This window comes from Sceloporus occidentalis, unplaced genomic scaffold (genome assembly GCF_023333645.1).
Source record: "Sceloporus occidentalis isolate IW3139 unplaced genomic scaffold, rSceOcc1.0.p SCAF_2, whole genome shotgun sequence".
Taxonomy (NCBI): Eukaryota; Metazoa; Chordata; class Lepidosauria; order Squamata; family Phrynosomatidae; genus Sceloporus; species Sceloporus occidentalis.
The window spans coordinates 55,292,288-55,313,281 of record NW_028316982.1 but is presented as its reverse complement, the minus strand read 5'-3'; the positions used below and the strand labels follow the sequence as shown (position 1 = coordinate 55,313,281).

At 40.8% G+C, this 20,994-nt stretch overlaps 1 protein-coding gene across 3 annotated transcripts; it reads right to left on the bottom strand.

The window, feature by feature from the left end:
• Positions 1–175: 175 nt before the first annotated feature.
• On the bottom strand, positions 176–20,042 carry ILKAP (ILK associated serine/threonine phosphatase). Of its 3 annotated transcripts, XM_089509490.1 has the most exons (13): positions 19,874–20,042; positions 17,040–17,105; positions 16,106–16,162; positions 13,379–13,498; positions 13,098–13,175; positions 11,838–11,964; positions 9,962–10,068; positions 5,663–5,756; positions 4,435–4,522; positions 2,695–2,816; positions 1,726–1,845; positions 1,499–1,580; positions 176–483 (listed from the first exon to the last, which is right to left on the bottom strand). In XM_089509490.1, the coding sequence occupies exons 1-13, from the start codon at positions 19,908–19,910 to the stop codon at positions 343–345; spliced, it is 1,239 nt and encodes a 412-aa protein (XP_089365616.1). In that variant the 5' UTR covers positions 19,911–20,042; the 3' UTR covers positions 176–342. The 3 variants fall into 3 exon arrangements, with proteins under 3 accessions (XP_089365616.1, XP_089365617.1, XP_089365618.1); XM_089509491.1 differs by lacking the exon at positions 13,098–13,175 and having other exon boundaries at positions 19,874–20,040; XM_089509492.1 differs by lacking the exons at positions 13,379–13,498; positions 16,106–16,162; positions 17,040–17,105; positions 19,874–20,042 and having other exon boundaries at positions 13,098–13,368.
• Between the last annotated feature and the right edge of the window lie 952 nt (positions 20,043–20,994).

Here is a 20,994-nt window from a genome sequence, read left to right as displayed (position 1 = left end):
GAAGATGCTGTTTACATGCATCTGTGTTCTTCATAAAGTGTGCTGGAAACTGAAACCAGAAGCAGAAGGTGGTTGGTTAAGGACAGCACTATGAGCACTGTATTTGCTAGGAATTTTTTAGACTAGTCTAAGGACCCAGCTGCGAACCTCTGAAATAACAGACTGACCTAAACAGTTTAGAAAAAAGAACCAAACTCTTTTATTTACAAATAAGAGCATTTGGGAAAGAAAAGCACAGGAAAACTCTACATACACGCACACACACGCACTCACAGACACACAACTTGTTCTATTTAATCCATTGCATGCTGCTAAGGACCTCACTTGCACATGTTCCTCCCATCACTGCTCAATCCGGACCACCATCACAGTGACATTATCGGCCGATCCTCGCTGCACTGCCTTGTTGGCCAGCCGGTTACAGGCTGCTTCATACCTAGCATCAGTGGCTGATTTGGCATCTCTTGTAGGAATCGTTTTGTCCTGTTGGAAAGTGGGACACACAGACAAGATGGGTGAATTCTCTTCATTTGCTTACATTGAAGAGATAGCTTTAAGATTTTTCCATTCCTTCCAGCCCTCCCCAAAAATCTTGTATCTTTTTCAGGGTCTCAGCACATGTTTCTGCACCTGGCACAACAATTAATGCTCCTTCGCTCATTGCTGTTCCTAATATCAACCCAAGGCTAAACAAGTAGTTTTGACACCTGGTGTAGAAAATCCCACAGGCATCTCTTTATTTCCTGGTAGTAAAAATACTGTAACAGAAGGCTAAATAACTCATTTTGCTGCCCTTTCATGACATGAAAACCTGCTGCCAGAGACAATTATCTCACTTGGCTTGAGAGCAGAGATGTTACCAGTTACCTCTTCCCAGAGTAATTCACTCAGGCCTGCACTTAGTTACTTGCACTGTCACCTGAGGGTGTCTTCTCTTTATTCACCAAGGCAAGAGAGATATACACATCCCTACCAAGGGGACAGAGGTAAGCACTGTTTTTTAACCTAAAAGAATAACTTACATTTACCAGAGACATGCAGCCTCCACAGCACCGTCCTGTTTAACACAGTGCTGCATTACAGAAGCTGTCTGTTCTGCCATTTAGTGCCCCTTGTCTCAGTGTCCATGTTGCGAAAGAGAATGGGTCTCAAGTTCAACCTTCATGCACAGTGAAGGCTGACCAGGGTTTGCTCCAGGATCAGAAGTTGGGAGGTGAGATATAGTCAGTGTGGGCACAAGTGGAAAATAGCAGAAAGGTGAGCAGCCTTTCAGGATTTTTGTTTTTAAATCATGAGGAAATTTGAGTATAATCCTCCAACAAAAAGCAAAGAAAAGCCAAGCTGTTACTGTTAAGGAAGGGTGAAGTGAAAAGGAACAAGAATGGTCAAATTCTCCTATTAGTGGAGTGAAAGTGTGGTTCCTCTTCCAAATTTCTTTCCTAAAAGGGAATGTCATCTCGCTCACTTAAACAAATGAGCAGACCCATCCTCTGCTCACCTCCAAACAAGACATGATGAAGTTCACAGCTTCTTCTGGTGAGAAGACTTTGAAAAGACCATCACAAGCCAACAAGATGAACCTGGAAAAATAATTAGTGTCAGCTTTATTAAAAATAATTGAGTAAAAAGATGATGATGATGATGAAGAAATAAATAAGTAATAAATCTGAGGTCCAATGCCATCACTCCCATTTTCCTCATTTGCAGGTTTCAGTGCAGTGTTACCTGTCATTATGTGTAAGTTGGCAGCGTTTGACATCTGGCACAGAGATAACTCCAAAGCGCTTGTACTGTCCATCACCAATAGAGCGAGAGACTTCCAGGACACCCAGAACACGACCTTCCCTAAGAAAGGCAAAGAGGTGGGAGGGGTTCAGTGTATCAACAAGTTAAACTGTCAAACACTGTACAGTGTTAAATGGGCCCCATATTTGTTGGTCTACAATAATAGCGACTCTAGCTAAACTGGTCAACGGCTGGAGATTTGAGGAACTATAATCCAATCACACCTGGAAGCCCTAGTTGGGAATCAACAGACTAGAAGAAACAAGAATCTGGAACCAACATGTAGCAGGTTTTGCAGGCCCAGGCTCTGAAATTCACAGGCAACACATTACTTTACCCTCTAGCTGAGCAGTGGATGGAGTTGAGCCTGCGAGCCTTATGTGACCCCCTGAAGGCTATTTCTCAGGACCCAAAGCCCTACAGAAGCCTTTTAAACAAAAGTAAATAAACCTGAAGTTTATATTTGATTGGGTACAGTAGGGGTATGTGTGTGGCCCTAGATAAATGCAGCTGCCCAGTCCTGTTCTATTTCTAGAACTCAAGTGAAAGCAATGTCCTTCCCAAAGATATATACTGTATTAAAAAAACCAAATTAATTAGTTTCAAGTTGTCTACAAGTTTAGCATTATAGCAGTTTCCTAACTCCTATATGTTCAACCTGGGATGGAGATGTTAGAGAAAGCCCTTGATTTTAAGAAATTTAAGAAAGCCAAACTCATAAGAAAGGACAATTAGCAGGTACCTGCCAAACAAGAATAAATGTATGAATATATGTATCATGGGATGGAGGAACAATCAAGTTCCATCTTTGTTCAAATACGGTGCTCCAGTGGTGAAAAGCTACTGGAGCGTGTAATTCCTCCAAAATTGAAAGCCAAGACTTGCCCCAGTTTAACTCGTATTTATTACCTGACATTCCCTCCAGCCTTTTGGATCCTCATCCGCTCATCATACTGAGTTGGATTATGCTCCTTACTGAGACTTAAGGCTGTATGTTTCTGATTATCTTCACTGTAGCGACACAGAATCGCCTGCACTGACAGAAGAAACCTTATTAACAAGCAGCCAATACTGTAATCTCACAGTCTTTACTTGGATAATACAGGACACCACTGTCCTACGAGGAGATATCTACGCAAGCAGCATACTGATCTGCCTATATCAGACTTAAAAAAGATCTTTTAAAAATGTAATGAACACCACCACTGGACCTACAGCACCACCTAGAGTTCACTAAGAAAATCCAAAGGACCACAGAGATGCTCTAAAGGTCTCTTTCATAATACAGTTGTCTCTTCACATATGTGGATTTGGCTCTTGCGGATTTGATTATTTGCGGTTTTGATTCATATGTTCTCTCTAAGAATGTCTAGGTCTCCAGCACAACTCTTCCAGAAACTGACTGTAGAATTGTGCTAGGGAAACTAGAAGTTGCTAGAGAAAACGCTTCTCTAGGCATTTGTAGGTCCTCCAGCATGATTCTATGATCAACTTCTGGCAGATGTTGAAAGGGAGGACCTGGAGTTTCCCAGAGAGATTTTATCTGAAGTAAACAGAATAGTGGTTTTTTATTTGTGCTTTTTCCACATTCAAGGGGGTCATTTGCCATTAGCCCCAGCAAATGTGAAGGGACCATTGTTGTTAGGTGCCTTCAGTTCCACTCAGACTTATGGTGACCTTATTGCAGGGATTTCGTGGCAAGATTTGTTCAGAGAGGGCTTGCCATTGTCTTCCTCTAAGGCTGAGAGAATTTGATTTTCCCAAATCACCCTGTGACTTTCTGTGGCTGAGCCAGGATTCAAATCTTGGTCTCCCAGAAGCCTAGACTACCACTCAAACCAAGACATCATGCTGGCTCTCATACCACACAATATAGTACACTAAACCTCTTTAACTGCCATGGATGCACCTTACAGAATCCTGGGATTTGGGGTTTGGTGACGCACTAGAGCTCTCTGGGAGAGAATTCTGAATACCTAATACACTAAAAGCACCAGATCCTGTCTTATCTTAGAAGCTAAGCAAGGTCAGCCCTGGTTAGTACTTGGATGGGACATTGCCACTGTTGTAGGCTATATTTTAGAGGAAGGAATTGGCAAAAGAGAGCCAATGTGATGCAGTGAATTTAGCGTATGACTAGGACTCTGGAGATCAGGTTTCGATTCCCCACTTGACTAGGAAAACCCACTAGGTGACCTTGGGCAAGTCACACACTCTCAGCCTCAGAAAACCTCATGATAGACTCGCCTGAGGGTCACCATACATCAAAAACTACTTGGAAGACACACAAGCCACCTCTTGAGTATTCCTTTCCTAATAAAACCCTATAAAACTCATGGGGTCACCATAAGTCAGTAGACGACTTGAAGGAACACACAGTCAAACTACAAATCCCCAAATTCCAACAGATAAAGCCATGGCAGTTAAAGTGATATCAAAGTGTTGTAACAATGCAGTTTGCAAGAAATGTAAGACACCTTTCCCCCTCAAAGAGAGTCTGAGGTAGCTGATATCAGGTACATACTAGAAAGGCAATGCCTGCTATAAGGTATAGTTGCTACATAACTCCTGTGGAACTGGAAAAAATTGGCTCATGCAATGCAAGAAAAATATATCTAAGCTGTATCCTCAGTTTCCAACATTGCTTACCCTGCTATCCCCAAGGTTGGCAATATATAAGGTATTATCTATCACCAGTACACAGGTTGCTGTGGAACCATCCTTCCAGGCAGGTTTCCTAAAGAAATTGAAAACATTGAGCCCAAGCCTTCGTTGAGGTATGTTCCAACCCCATCCAAGATACCGCAATTAAACCAGAGTAAGAAGCACAAGTGGGGTTTAAGGCAGCACTGACACATTCAGATGAAACATATGTTGTTAGCGGCCTTGGGTCCCACTTTGGGAGAAAGGCAGGAAAAAAATAAACTAAATAATAATAATAATAATGAAGAATTCTCCTTGTATTGTAACTAGCAGAGTTCAAATGGAGACTGTATGTTTAATTACTGTCCCTTCCACACATGCACATTAAATGCTGCCTACAAATGGATGCTAGCAAGCAAATGAGACAGAAGGCTAGGTCAGAATTAGAAATAAATTTATCAGCTCATATTCTATCTATGGTCCAAAACACACTGCAAAAATAATCCAGTTTGAGACTGCTTGAACTGCTCTAGCTAAATGCTAGGGAATTCTGGGAACTGTAGTTTGATGAGACATTTAAGCCTTCTCTGTCAGAGAGAGCTCTGGTGCCACAATAAACTACAGTTCCTAGGATTCACTAGCACTGAGCCAGGGCAATTAAAGCGGTTGCAAACTGGATTATTTCTGCAATGTGTTCTGGATTTATGTCTCTTTTGAAAGTATACATTTTAAATCAGATCTGTCCAATTTCTACAATATTTGGAAGCTTTTGCTTTGAAAACCTAACTGCTTTTCCTCCCTGGCATTTGTATACATTTCCCCCAAAATTAGATTTAGGAAACAAAGCACATTCCATGTGTTCTCATATATAACTTTCCCTAACATTTTTATGCATCTCTCCCTGGTTAACACATTCTTGGATGCAATTTTTGAATTAGGAATTGCACTGAAAAAAATCAGATTAAGTACAGAATCTGAAGAATAATTTGTTTTCATCAACACATTAGCCTTGGAAGCATAAATTAAATTGCTCATCTTAAAAATCTGTATTATGTAATGAATTCTTGGGCATCCTTACCTAGAAAATTCTGTTACCCATGTGCAAGAACTATTATATATATAGGAAATATTTAAAAAATGCAATCCCAATCCCTATGTACTTTCTAAAATGACACAGTCCTAAATATCCTTGACACAAGCACAACCCTTGTGTAGTTGATAAGGTTATACTTACTGGCTGGAAGCCTGCTTGAGAAATTCTTCATCGGTGTGTTTGAAGGTATCCAGAAGGCATCTTCTTATTGCTTTTTCCACACTGGGCACCTCTCCTGTCAAACCCCAGGAAGAACAATCAGCAACCTGGCAACAGGGCATGTATTTTGTGTGCTGCATAAATGCAAGCTTCTGCTTAGTATAACCTTTCTGTTTTCAGTAGCTATGAAGACTGTGGAATCAATGAGTTGAAGATTGAAGTTCAGACCCAGCTTTTAACCAGCTTGCCCCATGGTCATTGCTTTCTACAGTTTCATTTATCTCCCACAACTGAAGCAATAAACGTTTATTTATTTTTATATATTTCATTTTTATGCTATCTTTCTCCCAAAAAGGGACCCAAAGCAGCTCACAAGATAAATACATTTTTGAAACAATTTAAAAAAACAATTAAAATAACCTAGTTAAAAGAATATGAAATTAAGACTAAAAACATACAAAAGTTTTAAAATCACTCATGTAAAAGTTGTTAGAATCATAGAGTTGGAAGAGACTGAAAGGGCCATCCAGTCTAACCCCCTGCCATGCAGGAAATCCAAATCAAAGTGTCCCCATTGACAGATGGCCATCCAGCCTCTGTTTAAAGACCTCCAAAGAAGGAGACTCCACTACACTCCGAGGAAGTGTGTTCCACTGTCGAATAGCCCTTACTGTCAGGAAGTTCCTCCTAATGTTGAGGTGGAATCTCAATAGGACATGGTTTCCAGACCCTTCACCATTTTAGTCACCCTCCTTTGGACATGCTCCAGTTTCTTCACATCCTTTTTAAATTGTGGTGCCCAGAACTGGACACAATATTCCAGGTGGGGCCTGATCAGAGCAGACTAGAGTGGCACTATTACTTCCCTTGATCTAGACACTATACTTCTAAAATCGCATTGGCTTTGTTAGCTGACTCATGTTCAATTTGTGGTTAACTTGGGCTCCTAGATCCCTTTCACACATAATCTCGTTCAGCCAGGTGTCCCCATCCTATATCTGTGCATTTCATTTTTCCGCCCTAAGTGCAGTACCTTACATTTCTCCATGTTGAAATTCATTTTGTTAGCTTTGGCCCAGCTTTCTAGTCTATTCAGGTCATTTTGAATTTTGATCCTGTCTTCTGGGGTATTAGCTACTCCTCCTAGTTTGATGTCATCTGCAAATTTGATAAGTATGCCCCCAATTCTGTCATCCAAGTCATTGATAAAGATGTTGAATAGCACTGGGTCCAGGACAGAACCCTGTGGGACCCCACTGGTCACTTCTCTCCAGGATGAAAAGGAGCCATTGTTGAGCATCCTTTGGGTTCGGCCGGTCAACCAAATATAAATCCATGTAACAGTTACTTTGTGTAGCCCACATTTCACTAGCTTGTTTGCAAGAATGTCATGGGGAACCCTGTCAAAAGCCTTACTGAAATCAAGATATACTATATCCACAGCATTCACTTCATGTACCAAGCTGGTAATTTTATTAAAAAAAAAAAAAGAGAGAGAGAGAGAGAGAGAGAGAGAGATTAGGTTTGTCTGGCTTGACTTGTTTCTCTGAAATCCATGTTGACTTTTTGTGATTATGGCATTGCCTTCTAGATGTTCATAGACTCTCTGTTTAATGATCTGCTCTAGAATCTTTCCTGGTATTGATGTCAGACTAACTGGACAATAATTGTTGGGATCCTCTTTTTCCCCCTTTTTGAAGATGGGAACAACGTTGGCCCTCCTCCAGTCTGCTGGGACTTCTGTTCTCCAAGAGTTCTCAAATATTATTGCCAATGGCTCCGATATTACATTAGCCAGTTCTTTTAATATTCTTGGATGTAGTTCATCTGGTCCTGGAGACTTATATTCATTTAGATTAACCAGGTATTCCTGTACTATCTCCTTACTTATTCTGTGCTGAAATTCCCCTATTCTGTCCTCTGCTCCATTTTCCTCAGTTTGAGCACCCCTTGCCTTTTCTGAGAAGACTGAAGCAAAGGAGGTGTTGAGTAATTCTGCCTTTTTTCTGTCCTTTGGCCTGTTACAGACTGCCAAAATAAAGCTGCTTCGGGTCTCTTTGGAGGTATGCTGTTTAAATGATGCATGGGTCCTAAGAATCCGGAAGCTGCACCAAAGCTGCCCTCCAGTGCTTAGGAATGGAGTGTGGCTTTGGCGCGACCTCTGGACTCTTTGGACCCATGCATCATTTAAATAGTATACCTCCAAAGAGACCCGAAGCAGCTTTATTTTGGCAGTCTGTAACAGGCCTTTGTTAGCATTTTGCTGTTTTCTCCACGCAGTGGCCCTACCGTTTCCTTCTTCTTCCTTTTGCTGCAGACATATCCAAAGAAGCCCTTTTTGTTGTTCTTAACCTCTCTAGCAAGCCTGAGTTCATTCTGCGCTTTAGCTTTTCTGACTTTACCTCTACACAGGCTAGCTATTTGTTTGACTTCCCCTTTGGTGATTTCTCAATTTTTCCATTTCTTATACATGTTCCGTTTAAAAGTTAGCTCAGCTGAAAGTTCCTTAGTCATCCATTGTGGTTTCTTGAGACACCTCCCGTTTTTCTTCCTCACTGGAACTGTTTTAAACTGTGCCTTCAGTATCTCCCTTTTGAGAAACTCCCATCCAGCCTGAACTCCCTTCTCTCTTTTAATATTCCTGACCATGGGATCACCCCCAGTATTTCTCTAAGTTTACTAAAATCTGCTTTCCTAAAGTCTAGAATGTGTGTCTGACTATGCCTGGCTTCTCCTTTCCATTGTATAACAAACTCCAGGAGTACATGATCACTCCCACCTAAGGATCCTACCACTTGCACTCCATTAATTAGGTCATCCCTGTTGGTTAGGACCAGATCCAAAATAGCTGATCCCCTTGTTGCCTCTTCCAGCTTTTGGACAATGAAACTGTCTCCAAGGCAAGTGAGGAACATGCTAGACCTTGAGGATTTGGCTGAGTTTGACTTCCAGGAAATATCAGGATACTTGAAGTCACCCATCACTACTACATCTCTCCTTTCTGAGTGTGTGGTCATCTGTTCCAGAAAGGCATCATCCAATTCCTCAGTCTGACTTGGGGGTCTGTAGTACACTCTCACAATAACATCCTTGTTGTTTCGCTCCCCTTTAATTTTTATCCAGATGCTCTCCACCTGGTTTCCAGGATTTATGTCCTTGATCTCGTCACTGGTGTAAATGTCCCTGACATATAAGGCTATTCCTTGTCCTTTCCTGTTTGGCCTATTTCTCTTAAAAAGGTTATACCCCTGTATTTCTACATTCCAATCATGAGACTCATCCCACCAGGTTTCAGTGATGCCTATTATATCATATTTGCTTTGTTATGCTAGGAGTTCGAGTTCATCTTGCTTATTTCCCATGCTCTGTGCATTAGTGTAGAGACATCGAAGACCATGTGTCCCTTTGACTTGCTGCCTGTGCAAGTTTTTTTGCCTCCCACTTTTGGATCCTTGCATTGTTCATCTTGTTCCCTCTATGACAGTTTGACTATTTTCTCCAGCCCTTCTGCCTTCCAGAATACTGTCTCCCTCCCCCATATAACTCAGTTTAAAGCCCTCCTGATCAAATTTTTGAGACTATTGGCAAAAACATTTTTGCCAACTGGCATGAGATGCAACCCATCCCTTCCCAAAATTCCCTCCTCATGGAACCTCAGACCATGATCCAAAAACCCAAATTGTTCTTGGCGGCACTATCTGTGGAGCCAGTTATTCACCTCTGCTATTTTTCTTTCCCTTCCTGGACCATGCCCTTCGACTGGGAGAAGAGATGAAATGACAACCTGTGCATCCATCTTTTTCAACTTCCTACCCAAAGCCTCATAATCCCTTATGCTATTCTGAAGGCTGTGCCTTGCAGTATCATTGGTTCCCACATGAACCAAAAGAAGGGGATGTCAGTAGGCTTGACAAGTTTTGTCAGCCTCTCTGTCACATCACGGATCTTTGCCCCAGGGAGATAGCATACCTCCCGAGACATCTTGTTGGGCCCACAAAACACTGGTTCAGTACCTCTCAGCAAGGAGTCCCCCACAACCACCACACGCCTCCTCTGAGGCTTATGGTTTAGAAGTATAATTATTTTCTCAAACAGAACATTAATCATGTTGACTAATGGATACCTGTATGTATAAATTTTGTTTCTTAAGAGCAAAGAGTACCAGAGTACAGCATTTATGCTCTTTTACATCAGAATAAGTGAGCATGCAGCAGTAGGCCACAAAGGATACTTCTGCATGCCACTTCACTGTCCTTTTATGTCCCCTCTTCAATTTCATACCTTTAGGAAATTTTCTTATCAGGTTTTGATGCAGATTTTGTGCTGCGTAGTTTGAAGCTCGAGCTCCTCCATGGCCGTCAAAGACAGCAAAGTATGAGACACGGGTACTGTAAGAAAAGACATACATACACTGACAGACTGATCCCACTCCAGGATTATCCAAAAAAACTGAAGATCTGTTCAGGTAACAGAGGTGCAAAAAAGCATCCCCTTATTTACAATCTCAAATGCGTCTTCCCTATTGTGAAAAACAACACTTTTCTGCAACTGACACTTGTGAACAAGAGAGATTCCTATGCTCAACAAGACAAAAGGCATACAGCTTGGGTATCTCTGTTCAGTCTCCCTTGATACGCTATATGCAACTTTTGCATGAAGACAGCACAACTATAAAGATGCCCATTCTAAGATGTTCTTCAACAACACCAGATCTGAGTTGTGTTTTCTCACTAGAGCTTCTCTTCCTAAAAGATGATGAAACTCAAAACAGTAGGACTGACAAGTAAGCCCAGCCCTACACAAGAATTTGGAGAAAACATACACAGATTGTAATGTGGAACAGTATTAGATACAGGTTTCAAATTTATTTTCCACTAGGGAAGCACTTTACGTTTCTGACCTTGTTAAAATGAAATGTGGCCATCAGTGTCAACTACATCAGAAAACCAAAATAATAAAAACAAGACGGTGAGGGAACAAGTATTAGTTGACTATTCCTCTGATAGTAGTTCTAGGAGAAAAGAAAGGTAGGGCACTGCATTAGCTCCTAGGAGACCTTGGAGGGCTATGCTTGTTCCCACAAAACAAACAAACAAACGCACGCACACAGACCCCACATTTTTTGTTCCCTTTATGGAACAAGCATAATTTAAAAAAAAAGTTTTTCCTAGGCCTAAATCGGACCAGAAGATTTTCAAAATGTGATGGAAATGCATCCCATGGCCCTTAGCGGACATTTTGGAGAATCTGGGGAGAAAATGCTTTTTAAAATGTTTTTTGCAGAAATTGTTTTTAACCCCCAGGGAATCTTCAAATATGATACAAATGCCCTCCAAGCTTCCTAGATTTCATTTGAGGCATTTGGGAGCAAGAAAAATGTTTTTGAAAAAACTTTTTTTTTTGTTAAAAAATATGAGGGTTTTTTTTACTTCCGGGGTACTCTGAGGTCCACAAAAACAGCCTTGTGGGCCAGATTTTGCCTGCCTCCTCTAAGATGACCAAACTCTTTTTCAAATAAGCCATGATGTTAGTTAGTTATTAGCTGAACACTTGAAAGCTCAGGATTACTCTCTCCACTGACATGGTCAGACTCTTTATAGATAATAAATTCCAGGTCTTGAAAATCAAGATGGATTCAGAACGGAAAGCATATTTCTGAATGCCTTAGAAACAACTTTCTATGGTACAGTTGGCTCTCTGTATCCATGGATTCTTTATCCAAGGATTCAAACATGCATGGCTTGAAAATATTTTAAAAATGTATAAATTCCATAGAGCAAACCTTGATTTTGCCATTTTATATAAAGGGCATCATTTTACTGTGCCATTGTATTTAATGGGACTTCATTATCCATGGATTTTGGTATCCACAGGGGATCCTGAAGCCAAACCCCAGCAGATACCATGGGCCCACTGTATGTACCAAAATGGTCAGGTATGGTGGGTTATGAGCACACATATATACACGCCTCTATTTGTATGACTACAGTATTGTACGGGGGAAAAAAAGAAGTACAAGAACACTGATCACTTCCAGACATCAAGCCAAACGAATTCAGAATCACTGTCCCCATAGGATCAGCAAGGATGTCCTAACACAAGATGGAAGACAACAAATGCACATGTCAACATGAGTACACAGAGATGTAAGACTCACATCTGAGAGGGCAGGGGCTTGCACTCTTCTGTAATATCATTCAGAATCACATGGGCATCCTGCATTTCTTCTCGTTCACCTTTCCTCTCTGCCACATAACCCTTCACAGCAAGAATCTCCGAAGAATCTAAAGAGAAACCAAGGAAAGGTATATGCAGGATTCAATTCCTGAGATTTCTTTTTGACCCAAAGCAAAACAGTTGTCTAATGAAGGTGAGCAAGTAGTGCTATCAAACCATATTGGGCACAAGCTATATTTAAGATTTAAATAATCCATTCATGGCACCTGTGGTGGAAGAAGACTTCTCTGACTTCTATGGTTCTAAAAAAAGTTACTGTATGTAGTAGAACATGGCATTTAGAGTCCTATCTGATGTTCTTTTTGTTGCCTGTTTTATTGAACCATTTCCTGTATTGCTATGTGTTTTATTTGTATTATCCTATCATTTCTTAGATTGTACGCCATAGGCAGGTTTACTCTTTTATATTTGTTGTTTTTATAAACAGCGCTGTGCAAATCTACAGCGCTATATAAATAATAATAATAATAATAATAATAATAATAATAATAATAATCCTATGGCAATGGCAATCAAAGACTGAGAGCAATATAGTGCACAGAGATAGGCACACTCCCAAAAAAAATTCACAAAGAGGGAGAATAAATTTTACAATCAACTATTCAAGTGAAGCTTGTGTCAGTGATAGACAGTAGAATACTGCAAGACTGAACAGTTATGTCTCAGTCAGCTACATAAGAACAAAACATTAAAATGGTGCACGAAGGAATTTGGAACAAATGCAAACAATACTAGAAACAGGGAATGGATGCAACTGGCACTATGCCACTGTCATTACACCACTACTCCAGTGGGAAATTCAGATAGTGCTTTGGCTTATATACACTAGGTTGTCTGAGACTGGTTAAGGAGCCTCCTACATAAGCAGGACATACTTAAGGAGGGTAGAGAAGGAGTGAGGCTGGGGCTGTACACCATGGTGGCAAGGCAAGCCATATTGTATGAAACATCTATAACTATACAGTTGGCATTACAAAAAGAATTTGTGGGGCACAGCAATAAGTAAGAACAGTGTCCTACATTTGATTTCCCACTGAACTTAATAAAAGATTGTTTTATCCACACTGCTTCTTTTTAATTGTGGAGATTATTTTGCTATTGCAAGGCATTTCGAGAAACAAGCTGGTAATCTATAGGCTTAATTATAAAATGAAATAAAACAGTAACATGACTAACCTACCTCCCAAGACTGTTGTGAGGAGACAGGGGGAAAGCCTCATGTTGACTGTAGCCCAGAGCTCCTTGGAGGATATGAGGGCTACAAATGTGAAAGAGGCACTACCGTGACTGGCAAGAAACTCATTCTTTACTCTCACTGCCCACAGACAGCAAACCCACATCTGTATTTGGATTATCATAACCAAGACTGTCCTAAAGACACAATTTCATCTTTATCCTTTAAATGTAAAATAGCACTAAAAAAGAAAAATATATATATTTGGCTTCAGATTGTCTGAAAACCTTTACAAACTTTCTTTTCCACAAGTTCTTCACTTCCATTCTTCTCTCCTTCGGTGGACTTTCTCTTCTCTCCCTTTCCATAGCTCACAGAAAGAGAAACTTGCTCTGTGGGATGTAAAGCTAGAAAACAAAATGCTACCAGTTATTATTTATTTATTTATCGTATTTATACCCCGCCCTTCAGCCCTAAAGGCTATCAGAGTCCCCTCTATCCTCACATACTTACAATGACAATTTCACTTTTTAAAAAGCCAGTTCCATAAAACTATATTCTTAAGTGTTAGTATTACACATTGGTAACTGTTTTAGATCAAATTCCTTTTCATGTTTATCCTACAGGTTATACCAGTCTTTTTATTACAACAGGTTGAGTTTCCCTTATCCTAAATGCCTGGGACCAGAAGTGTTTTGGATTTTTTCAGGTTTTGGAATATCTGAATATACATAATGAGATAACTTGGAGATGGGACCCAAGTCTAAATATAAAATTAATTTGTGTTTTGTACACACCTTGTATACACATAGCCTGAAGGTAATTTTATACACAATATTTTTAATAATTTTGTGCACGAAAGAACGTTTGTGTACACTGAACCACCTGAAAGCAAAACTGTGAATACCTCAGCCACCCATGTGGACAATTTTGGATTTTAGAATATTTTGGATTTCAGAATTCTGGATAAGAGAGGCTTAACTTGAATTAATTTGATGAAGTCAAAGCAGGGGACTACACCTTCCTTCTAAATTCGTGCTACTTGAGAAAGACAATTTTTTAAAAAAGAAAGAAACAAAACTATGGCTGCGATCTTGCCCTGTGAAACATATATCTGGCATGTAGCTACATCTCCACAGCTACAACTCTCGCTGCTACCTTCTAAAATCCATCTATTAAGCAACACAGTGTCCCCAACACAGCTATTTCTGTGTTGTTGAATGGAGGAATCAGTGGAGCCATATCCAGCCATTTTCCTGCAGCTGGACCTGATGTATGGACTTTATCTACAGACTGCCAAGGATCCTTGAGAGGTTCCTGTGGATGCCCTCTGCAGCACATGCAGCTATAGGAAAAATAACTAGATGCATCTCCACTGTTCCCCCTGACCTCCAAATATGGTAATGGCCACTGCATCACGTAAAAGGTGGTCTGGGGGTGATTTTGGTCATTGCATAATCAACAAAGAACTTTGACCTCTGCAATGACCAAAGAAGTGTGGATGGTAGCACATACTGAATTTATGGTATGGTAACTCAGTGACAAGATGCCACCCTATGTTTAGGGAAAAAACAGCTATGGATAGGGAGGCTTTGGAATTGAAGAACTACTGGGAAGTATACTTAACACATTCTGTTATAATTGTTTTTGTACTTATTCACCTTCTCCTAAAGCTATATAATGGGGCTCTGGCAGGGCGGCACACATGCGCCATTCATTCTATTGCAGTGCAGCTTCAGTATAAACTGAAAGCCATGTATAGTGTGCCTGGGTATGGCGTGGGCGCACTGTACTGAAGTTTCCCAAAAAAGCTATACATTTCAAATGTGTCTCTGAATAAGACTTAGGCCAAGAACAGCAGCCAGGAGATGTAGCCAGACAAAACTGAATTCAACTAGCAATGCTTCTCAAGCAAAGCCCAAACTGCTCACCCAGAACCTCAACAGTTATGGCTCCAGATTGCTTTTTTACTTTAACTTAGTGGAAGTTTTCCAAGGCATAACCAATTTAGTCTGGATCAGTGTGCAAAGCACCTTGTAGAACCTTTGAGATGAACTAAGAGAAGATGGAAAGCATAAACTTTTGTTGATTTAGGTCTACTTAATCTGATGAAGCAAACTACCAGCTTATGCTAGCAAGTTCTTTCTCTTAGTTAGTCTCAAGACTACAAGAGTGTTTTAATGTTTCAAATACAGAAGCAGCTTTAACTTCTGCAGATGCAATTGATGCAATATTACATACAGCATCCTCTTCAGTGCGTTAGGGGGATGTGAATCATTTTGGGGGGCTACAGCTCCCAGAATCCCTAGCCAGAAGGCCTAAACTATGACTCCTCCCCAAATTTAAACAGTTCATCAAAGCTCAAAGTGATAGAGAGCTCTTGTAAATCTCACAGTTGAGAAGAAGCCCAACATGTTTAAAGGCTGTGAACAAATGAACTATTGTTTGACCATTCAAAACAACAGCAGAATACCTCACCCTCAATCTGAAGTACCACTGCAATGTGGTTACATCATTTAACCAGACAGGCTAAGTCAAATATAGGGAACCTTTAGCCCTCTAGATGTTTTAGTCTACAGTTTCCATCCATGCTCATGAGTGAGACTCAGCATAGTCAATAATAAGGGACTGTCAGAAGCTGGAATTTCAAAACATCTTGAGGGCCAAAGATTCCAACCTCGGGCTACATGATGTTATCACACTGGCTACATGATTCCCATTTGGTTAGCATAATGTAGGCACTACTGTCATGTAATTATTTTTTAAGACAAAATGTCCAAACAGCCAACAGCTGCAAAGTGCACTGCCACTGGACAAGAACTAAAAAGCAGAGCAAAAAAGAGGTGTTGTTTTCATGGGACACTTCACTCTCCCTCAAAGTATTACTTTGGCACTGAAAATGTTCACCTTGGTAGAGTCCTCAGGTTACTCAACATTTAAAGGATTCATCATGTGCAACTCAATTATGGCAGTGTAAACAATGGCAAAAGAGAGGTATGGGGACTGCTACTCACCTGAGTTCCCACTGCTGGCAGGTGGTAGATCATCAAAAAGCAGAGAGCTCCCGGCCCCTAAAAAGACAAGAAGAAATATTTTAGAATCCAGATGCCACAGCAAACAAGTTTCTGAGATTGCTTCATAGAAAAAATGAAATCTACAAAATGTAATTCTGCCAAGAATAAAATAATTCCTAAACTTTTGCCTGTTCAGGACAGTCCACTCAATCTAGTGCATAGAATGGAAGAAAGATTCATTTAGATTGCAACCCTATGGAAACTTACCTAGAAGTAAGCCTCACTGAAATCAATGGGACTTACTTTTGAGCAGATATATATAGAATTGTGCTGTTACGCGTTTATATCTCACTCCAAGGGCAAAACTTGAGGCATGTAAAAAGAAGATTTAAAAGATATAAAGCTTTCAATTAAAGTGATATTAGCATTTCAAAATAGCAAATTAAAATGTTAATAGAATATGAAACCTGTGGCAAGAAGAGGTGAACAATCAGTCTACACAGAAGGTTTAAGAATATAGAAAGCTGCATGACAAGACCGTAAGCCTGGCAAATGTCTCTTATTTTAAGAAATGTCCTCCTATCTGAGGTTGATAATCTTTTTCTTTTACATAGACTGAACAAGCGGCCTAATTTCACATAGAAACACATGGCGAAGTTAGCTGAAATCATTTCATTTGGTATTTTGGTAGCACATGTATTACTTCCTGATGGTTTACCTCTGCAGGGCATATCATCACCATCAGTTTATATAGTGCCATCCGTGTACATGGCATTTTATAAACAGAATAAAACTTGTCATAAATTTCAACTATCCCTTATTGCTGTTTTAAAAACCTGGTAAAACAAATACAGAGTGAGACCCAGCTAACTCCAACCCCTGCATCCCAATATATGCTGATTGGTGGAAGACAAAATGGGCACAAGAACCATACCCAAGTCAGTGCTGCTCACTGGTGGAAGATCGTCAAAAAGCAAAGATCCTCTCCGCTCTTCTTTCTCTAAAGAAACACACCAAAAGACAAAGTTAGAAGAGATCGTTGGCTATAGAAGATGGATCTAGACTGTAAAGCAGTTTGATAACAGGAGCTATAGCTTCATCCAACTGAATCCAGGTATTTGAAGTTTTACAAAGGTCCAAAACACACTATAGAAAATATCCAGTTCAAGACTGCTTTAACAGCCTTGGCTCAAAGCTAGGGATTCTAGGAAGTGTAGTTTTGTGGGACATTTAGCCTTCTCTGTCACAGAGCTCTGGTGCCATAATGAACTAAAATTCCCAGGATTCCCTAGCACTGGGCCAGGGCAGTTAAAGCGGTCCGAAACTTGATTATTATTGGATCAACGTTTGTTTCTACATTCAAAACTCATACCTACTCATATCTCATTGTACAATATTTTGACCATCACGCAGCATGAGAGCCTGCGTGAGGTTATGGTTTGAGTGTGGGAGTACAACTCTGGTGGAGACCAGGATTCAAATCCCTGCACAAGCATAAAAAACCAATGGATGAGCGTGAGCAAGTCACACACTCTCACCCTCCGGCAAAGCTGTGCAGACACATGTGGGCATTATTATTACTGGTTATTTGTTGTCGTTGATGATGATTATAATTGTTCGTATTGTTGTCAATGTTAATTAGTGTTACTATTGTTGCTGTTTGTTGTTGTTAATGATTATTATAATAATTTAAAATCATATTTTATATAATTATATAATATATTATATATAATATAATACAGGGGTTGGCAACCTCCGGCCCATGGGCCGGATCCAGCCTGCGGGCGCCTTTCTGCCGGCCCCGGTCCCTCCCGCCGCTGAAATCGCCGCCGATTTCGGCGGCTTCGGCCGCCATTTTGTCCTTCAAAATGGCGGTGAAGTCTCGCGCGACCAAAAAGGTCGCGCGAGATTTCGCTGCCATTTTGAAGGGCAAAATGGCGGCGCCCATTAAGAGGCCTGCTGCGGCCTCCGGAGCCCTGAAACGGGGCTCCAGCAGCCGCAACGGGCCTCTGGGAGGCCAGTTGCCGTCGCTGGGGCCCTCCAGGAGGGCTCCGATGGCGGCAGCGGGGCCCTGGCGTCAGGGGCCAGCAAAGACGGGGAGGCCTCCAGCACTGGCGGTCCCCGCCGGCTCTTTCCTGGCCTCTGACAGGGCCTGGGGCCCCGTCAGGGGCCGGCAAAGAGGAGGTGGCCTGGCCCCTGGATGTGGAAGCTCCGCCCCGGGGGTGGAAGCTCCGCCCCCAGCATGCAGCTCCACCCCCTGGCTTCAGCCCCCCAGTTGTCTGAGGGACACCAACCCGGCCCCCGGCTCAAAAAGGTTGCCTACCCCCTGATATAATATATAATTACATATAATAATTTGGTGTTATAATAAATATTATTATATTTTCCCGCCCCTCCCAATGGATCGAGGCAGGATTACAGCTCACTAAAATATACATAAACACACACCAATACAATAGAGTAACAGTTAATATTAAAACTAACTGATCATCAGATGGAAATGCGATTGTTATACAACGGTCCAGAGGATAGGAAATGTCTCTTACACAAAGTCAGGTGGGTGAGCTCACCGGAAGAGATCCGTCTTAAGTGCCTTCTTAAATGCCTCCAAGGAGGCAATAAGACGGATCTCTTGTTGTTGTTAATTATTGTTAATATTGTTGTTGTTGTTAATTATTATTATTATTTTATTATAATTTTTATAATTATATTTTATACAACTATATACTGTATATTTGTTGCTTCTAATTATTGTTAATGTTGTTTTTGTTTCCTTATTATTATATAATTTTTATAATGAAATTTTATATAATTATATACATGTATACCATATTATATATATATAATATTATATAATTATACATAATAATTTTTGCTGTTGTTAATTATTGTTAATATTATATTGTTGTTTGTTTATTATTATTATATTATAATTTTTATAATTATATTTCATATAACTATATATAATTATATATTATACAATATATATATTATATAGTTATATATTATAATTTGCAGTTGTTGAAATTATTGTTCATATTGTTTATTATTATTATTATATACTTTTATAATTATATTTTATATAATTGTATATAAATATATATATAATACAATATATATATAACTATACATAATGATTTGTTGTTATTATTGTTAATATTGTCGTCTGTTTATTATTATTTTATTATAATTTTATAATTATATTTTGCATAATTACATATATATATATATATATACTATAATATATATAAAATTACACAATTATATATAATAATTTGTTGTTGTTAATTATTGTTAATACTGTTGTTCTTTGTTGTTGAAAATTATTACTATTAATTTATAATTCCTATAATTATATTTTATATAGTTATATATAATTATGCACAATATAGTATTATATATATATATATATCATTGCCTTCCTCTCGAGACCCTTTTGAAAAGGTCTCCTTCAAAGTCCCCCTTCACCTGCATCCGCGCTGGAGAAATAACCAGGTTTGGCACCGCTTTAACTCTTTGTCTGAGTCTCTGCTATGGAATTCTGGGAGTTGGAGTTTGTTGTGGGGCCCAGAGCGGAGCGGAGCTCCGCTCTGGGCCCCACAACAAACTCCAACTCCCAGAATTCCATAGCCCTGAGCCAGACAAGTTAAAGCGGTGCCAAACCGGGTTATTTCTCCAGCGCGGATGCAGCCCGGGTGACCTTGGTCGAGCCACAGTCTCTCAGCCTCAGAGGATGCCTCGAGGGTCCAGAGACTGAGGGAGGCTCACCTCCAGCCGGTTCCGGGAGGTCCCCGAACAGATCCATCCAGCCGTAGAGCCTCCTCAGCCGCCGCCGCCGCCGCTGCTTCTAGCAAAGGCCTCTTCCTCAGCTGCCAATCAGCTGCGAAATGCTGGACCGGATCCCGCTCCCATTGGCTGCCCTATGCCTCCCTCCACTGACGGACCGCCGTGGCTCTATATTTCCCTAAAGGGGCGGAGCTAGAGACGTAACCAAACGGGGGACGCTGATAGGTCAATCCCCACAGGGAGTGGGCGGAGCTAGAACGTTCCTGTCCTTCAACGCTCCCTCGATGCGTTTGCCTCTCTTCCTTTATTCTTAACTCTACGGCTCCAGACAAGAGCTGCCAATCATGGGACGGCGCTTCCTATGACGACACTACGGAGGGCGGGGCTTTGGTCTACGCTACTTCCGGGGGCGGGGTTTTGAGGGATTTACATTGGAAATCATAAAACCATAGAGTTGGAAGAGACTAGAAGGGCCATCCAGCCCAACGCCATTTTGCCATGCAGGAACTCACAATCAAAGCATACCCAACAAATGGCCATCCAGGCTCTGTTTAAAAACCTCCGACGAAGGAGAGTGTAAACACGCTCCAAGGGACATCTTAGGGCTAGCCCTGTTGGCCATAGAGCTAATCCAATGACATCCAAACAGGGATACCTTTATGGGGCCAAGCAAAATGTACAATTACATGTTGCATGCTTTTGAGCTCCCAATGGCTTCTTCATCAGGCAAACAGGAGAAAGACATTGAAGATGTCAGTCATATGCCTGCAGTTAGGGCAAAAAAGTGAAATGCATAGATATAGGATGGGGACACTGTTTGGCTTAAGGAGACTATATGTGTGAAAGTAGGGTTGCCATCATGGAGGACCTCCAAACCGGGACAAATGTAGGACCAGGTTTGAAAATGTAGGACTTTTTTTTTTTAATTTCCTGGCTAGGAAATTAAAAAAAAGTCCTACATTTTCAAACCCTGTCCTCCTCCTCCCGGCTTCGGAGGACGCCTAGGCTCTCTCCCAAGCCGGGAGGAGGAACAGGGGCCGCTTGGAATCGCGCCGCGGTTCCAGTGGCCTCTTCCTCCTCCCGGCTTCGGAGGACGCCTAGGC

What these genes read in the sequence shown, in the direction of transcription:
- ILKAP (XM_089509490.1), bottom strand. Translation starts at nt 19,910, where the DNA reads ATGGATCTGTTCGGGGACCTCCCGGAACCGGCTGGAG. An exon ending in TGCCAGCAGTGGGAACTCAG is followed by an intron (nt 13,499 to 16,105) that starts GTGAGTAGCAGT and finishes TTTGTTTTCTAG; the next exon opens with CTTTACATCCCACAGAGCAA. An exon ending in AAGCCCCTGCCCTCTCAGAT is followed by an intron (nt 10,069 to 11,837) that starts GTGAGTCTTACA and finishes CTTTTCTTACAG; the next exon opens with TACCCGTGTCTCATACTTTG.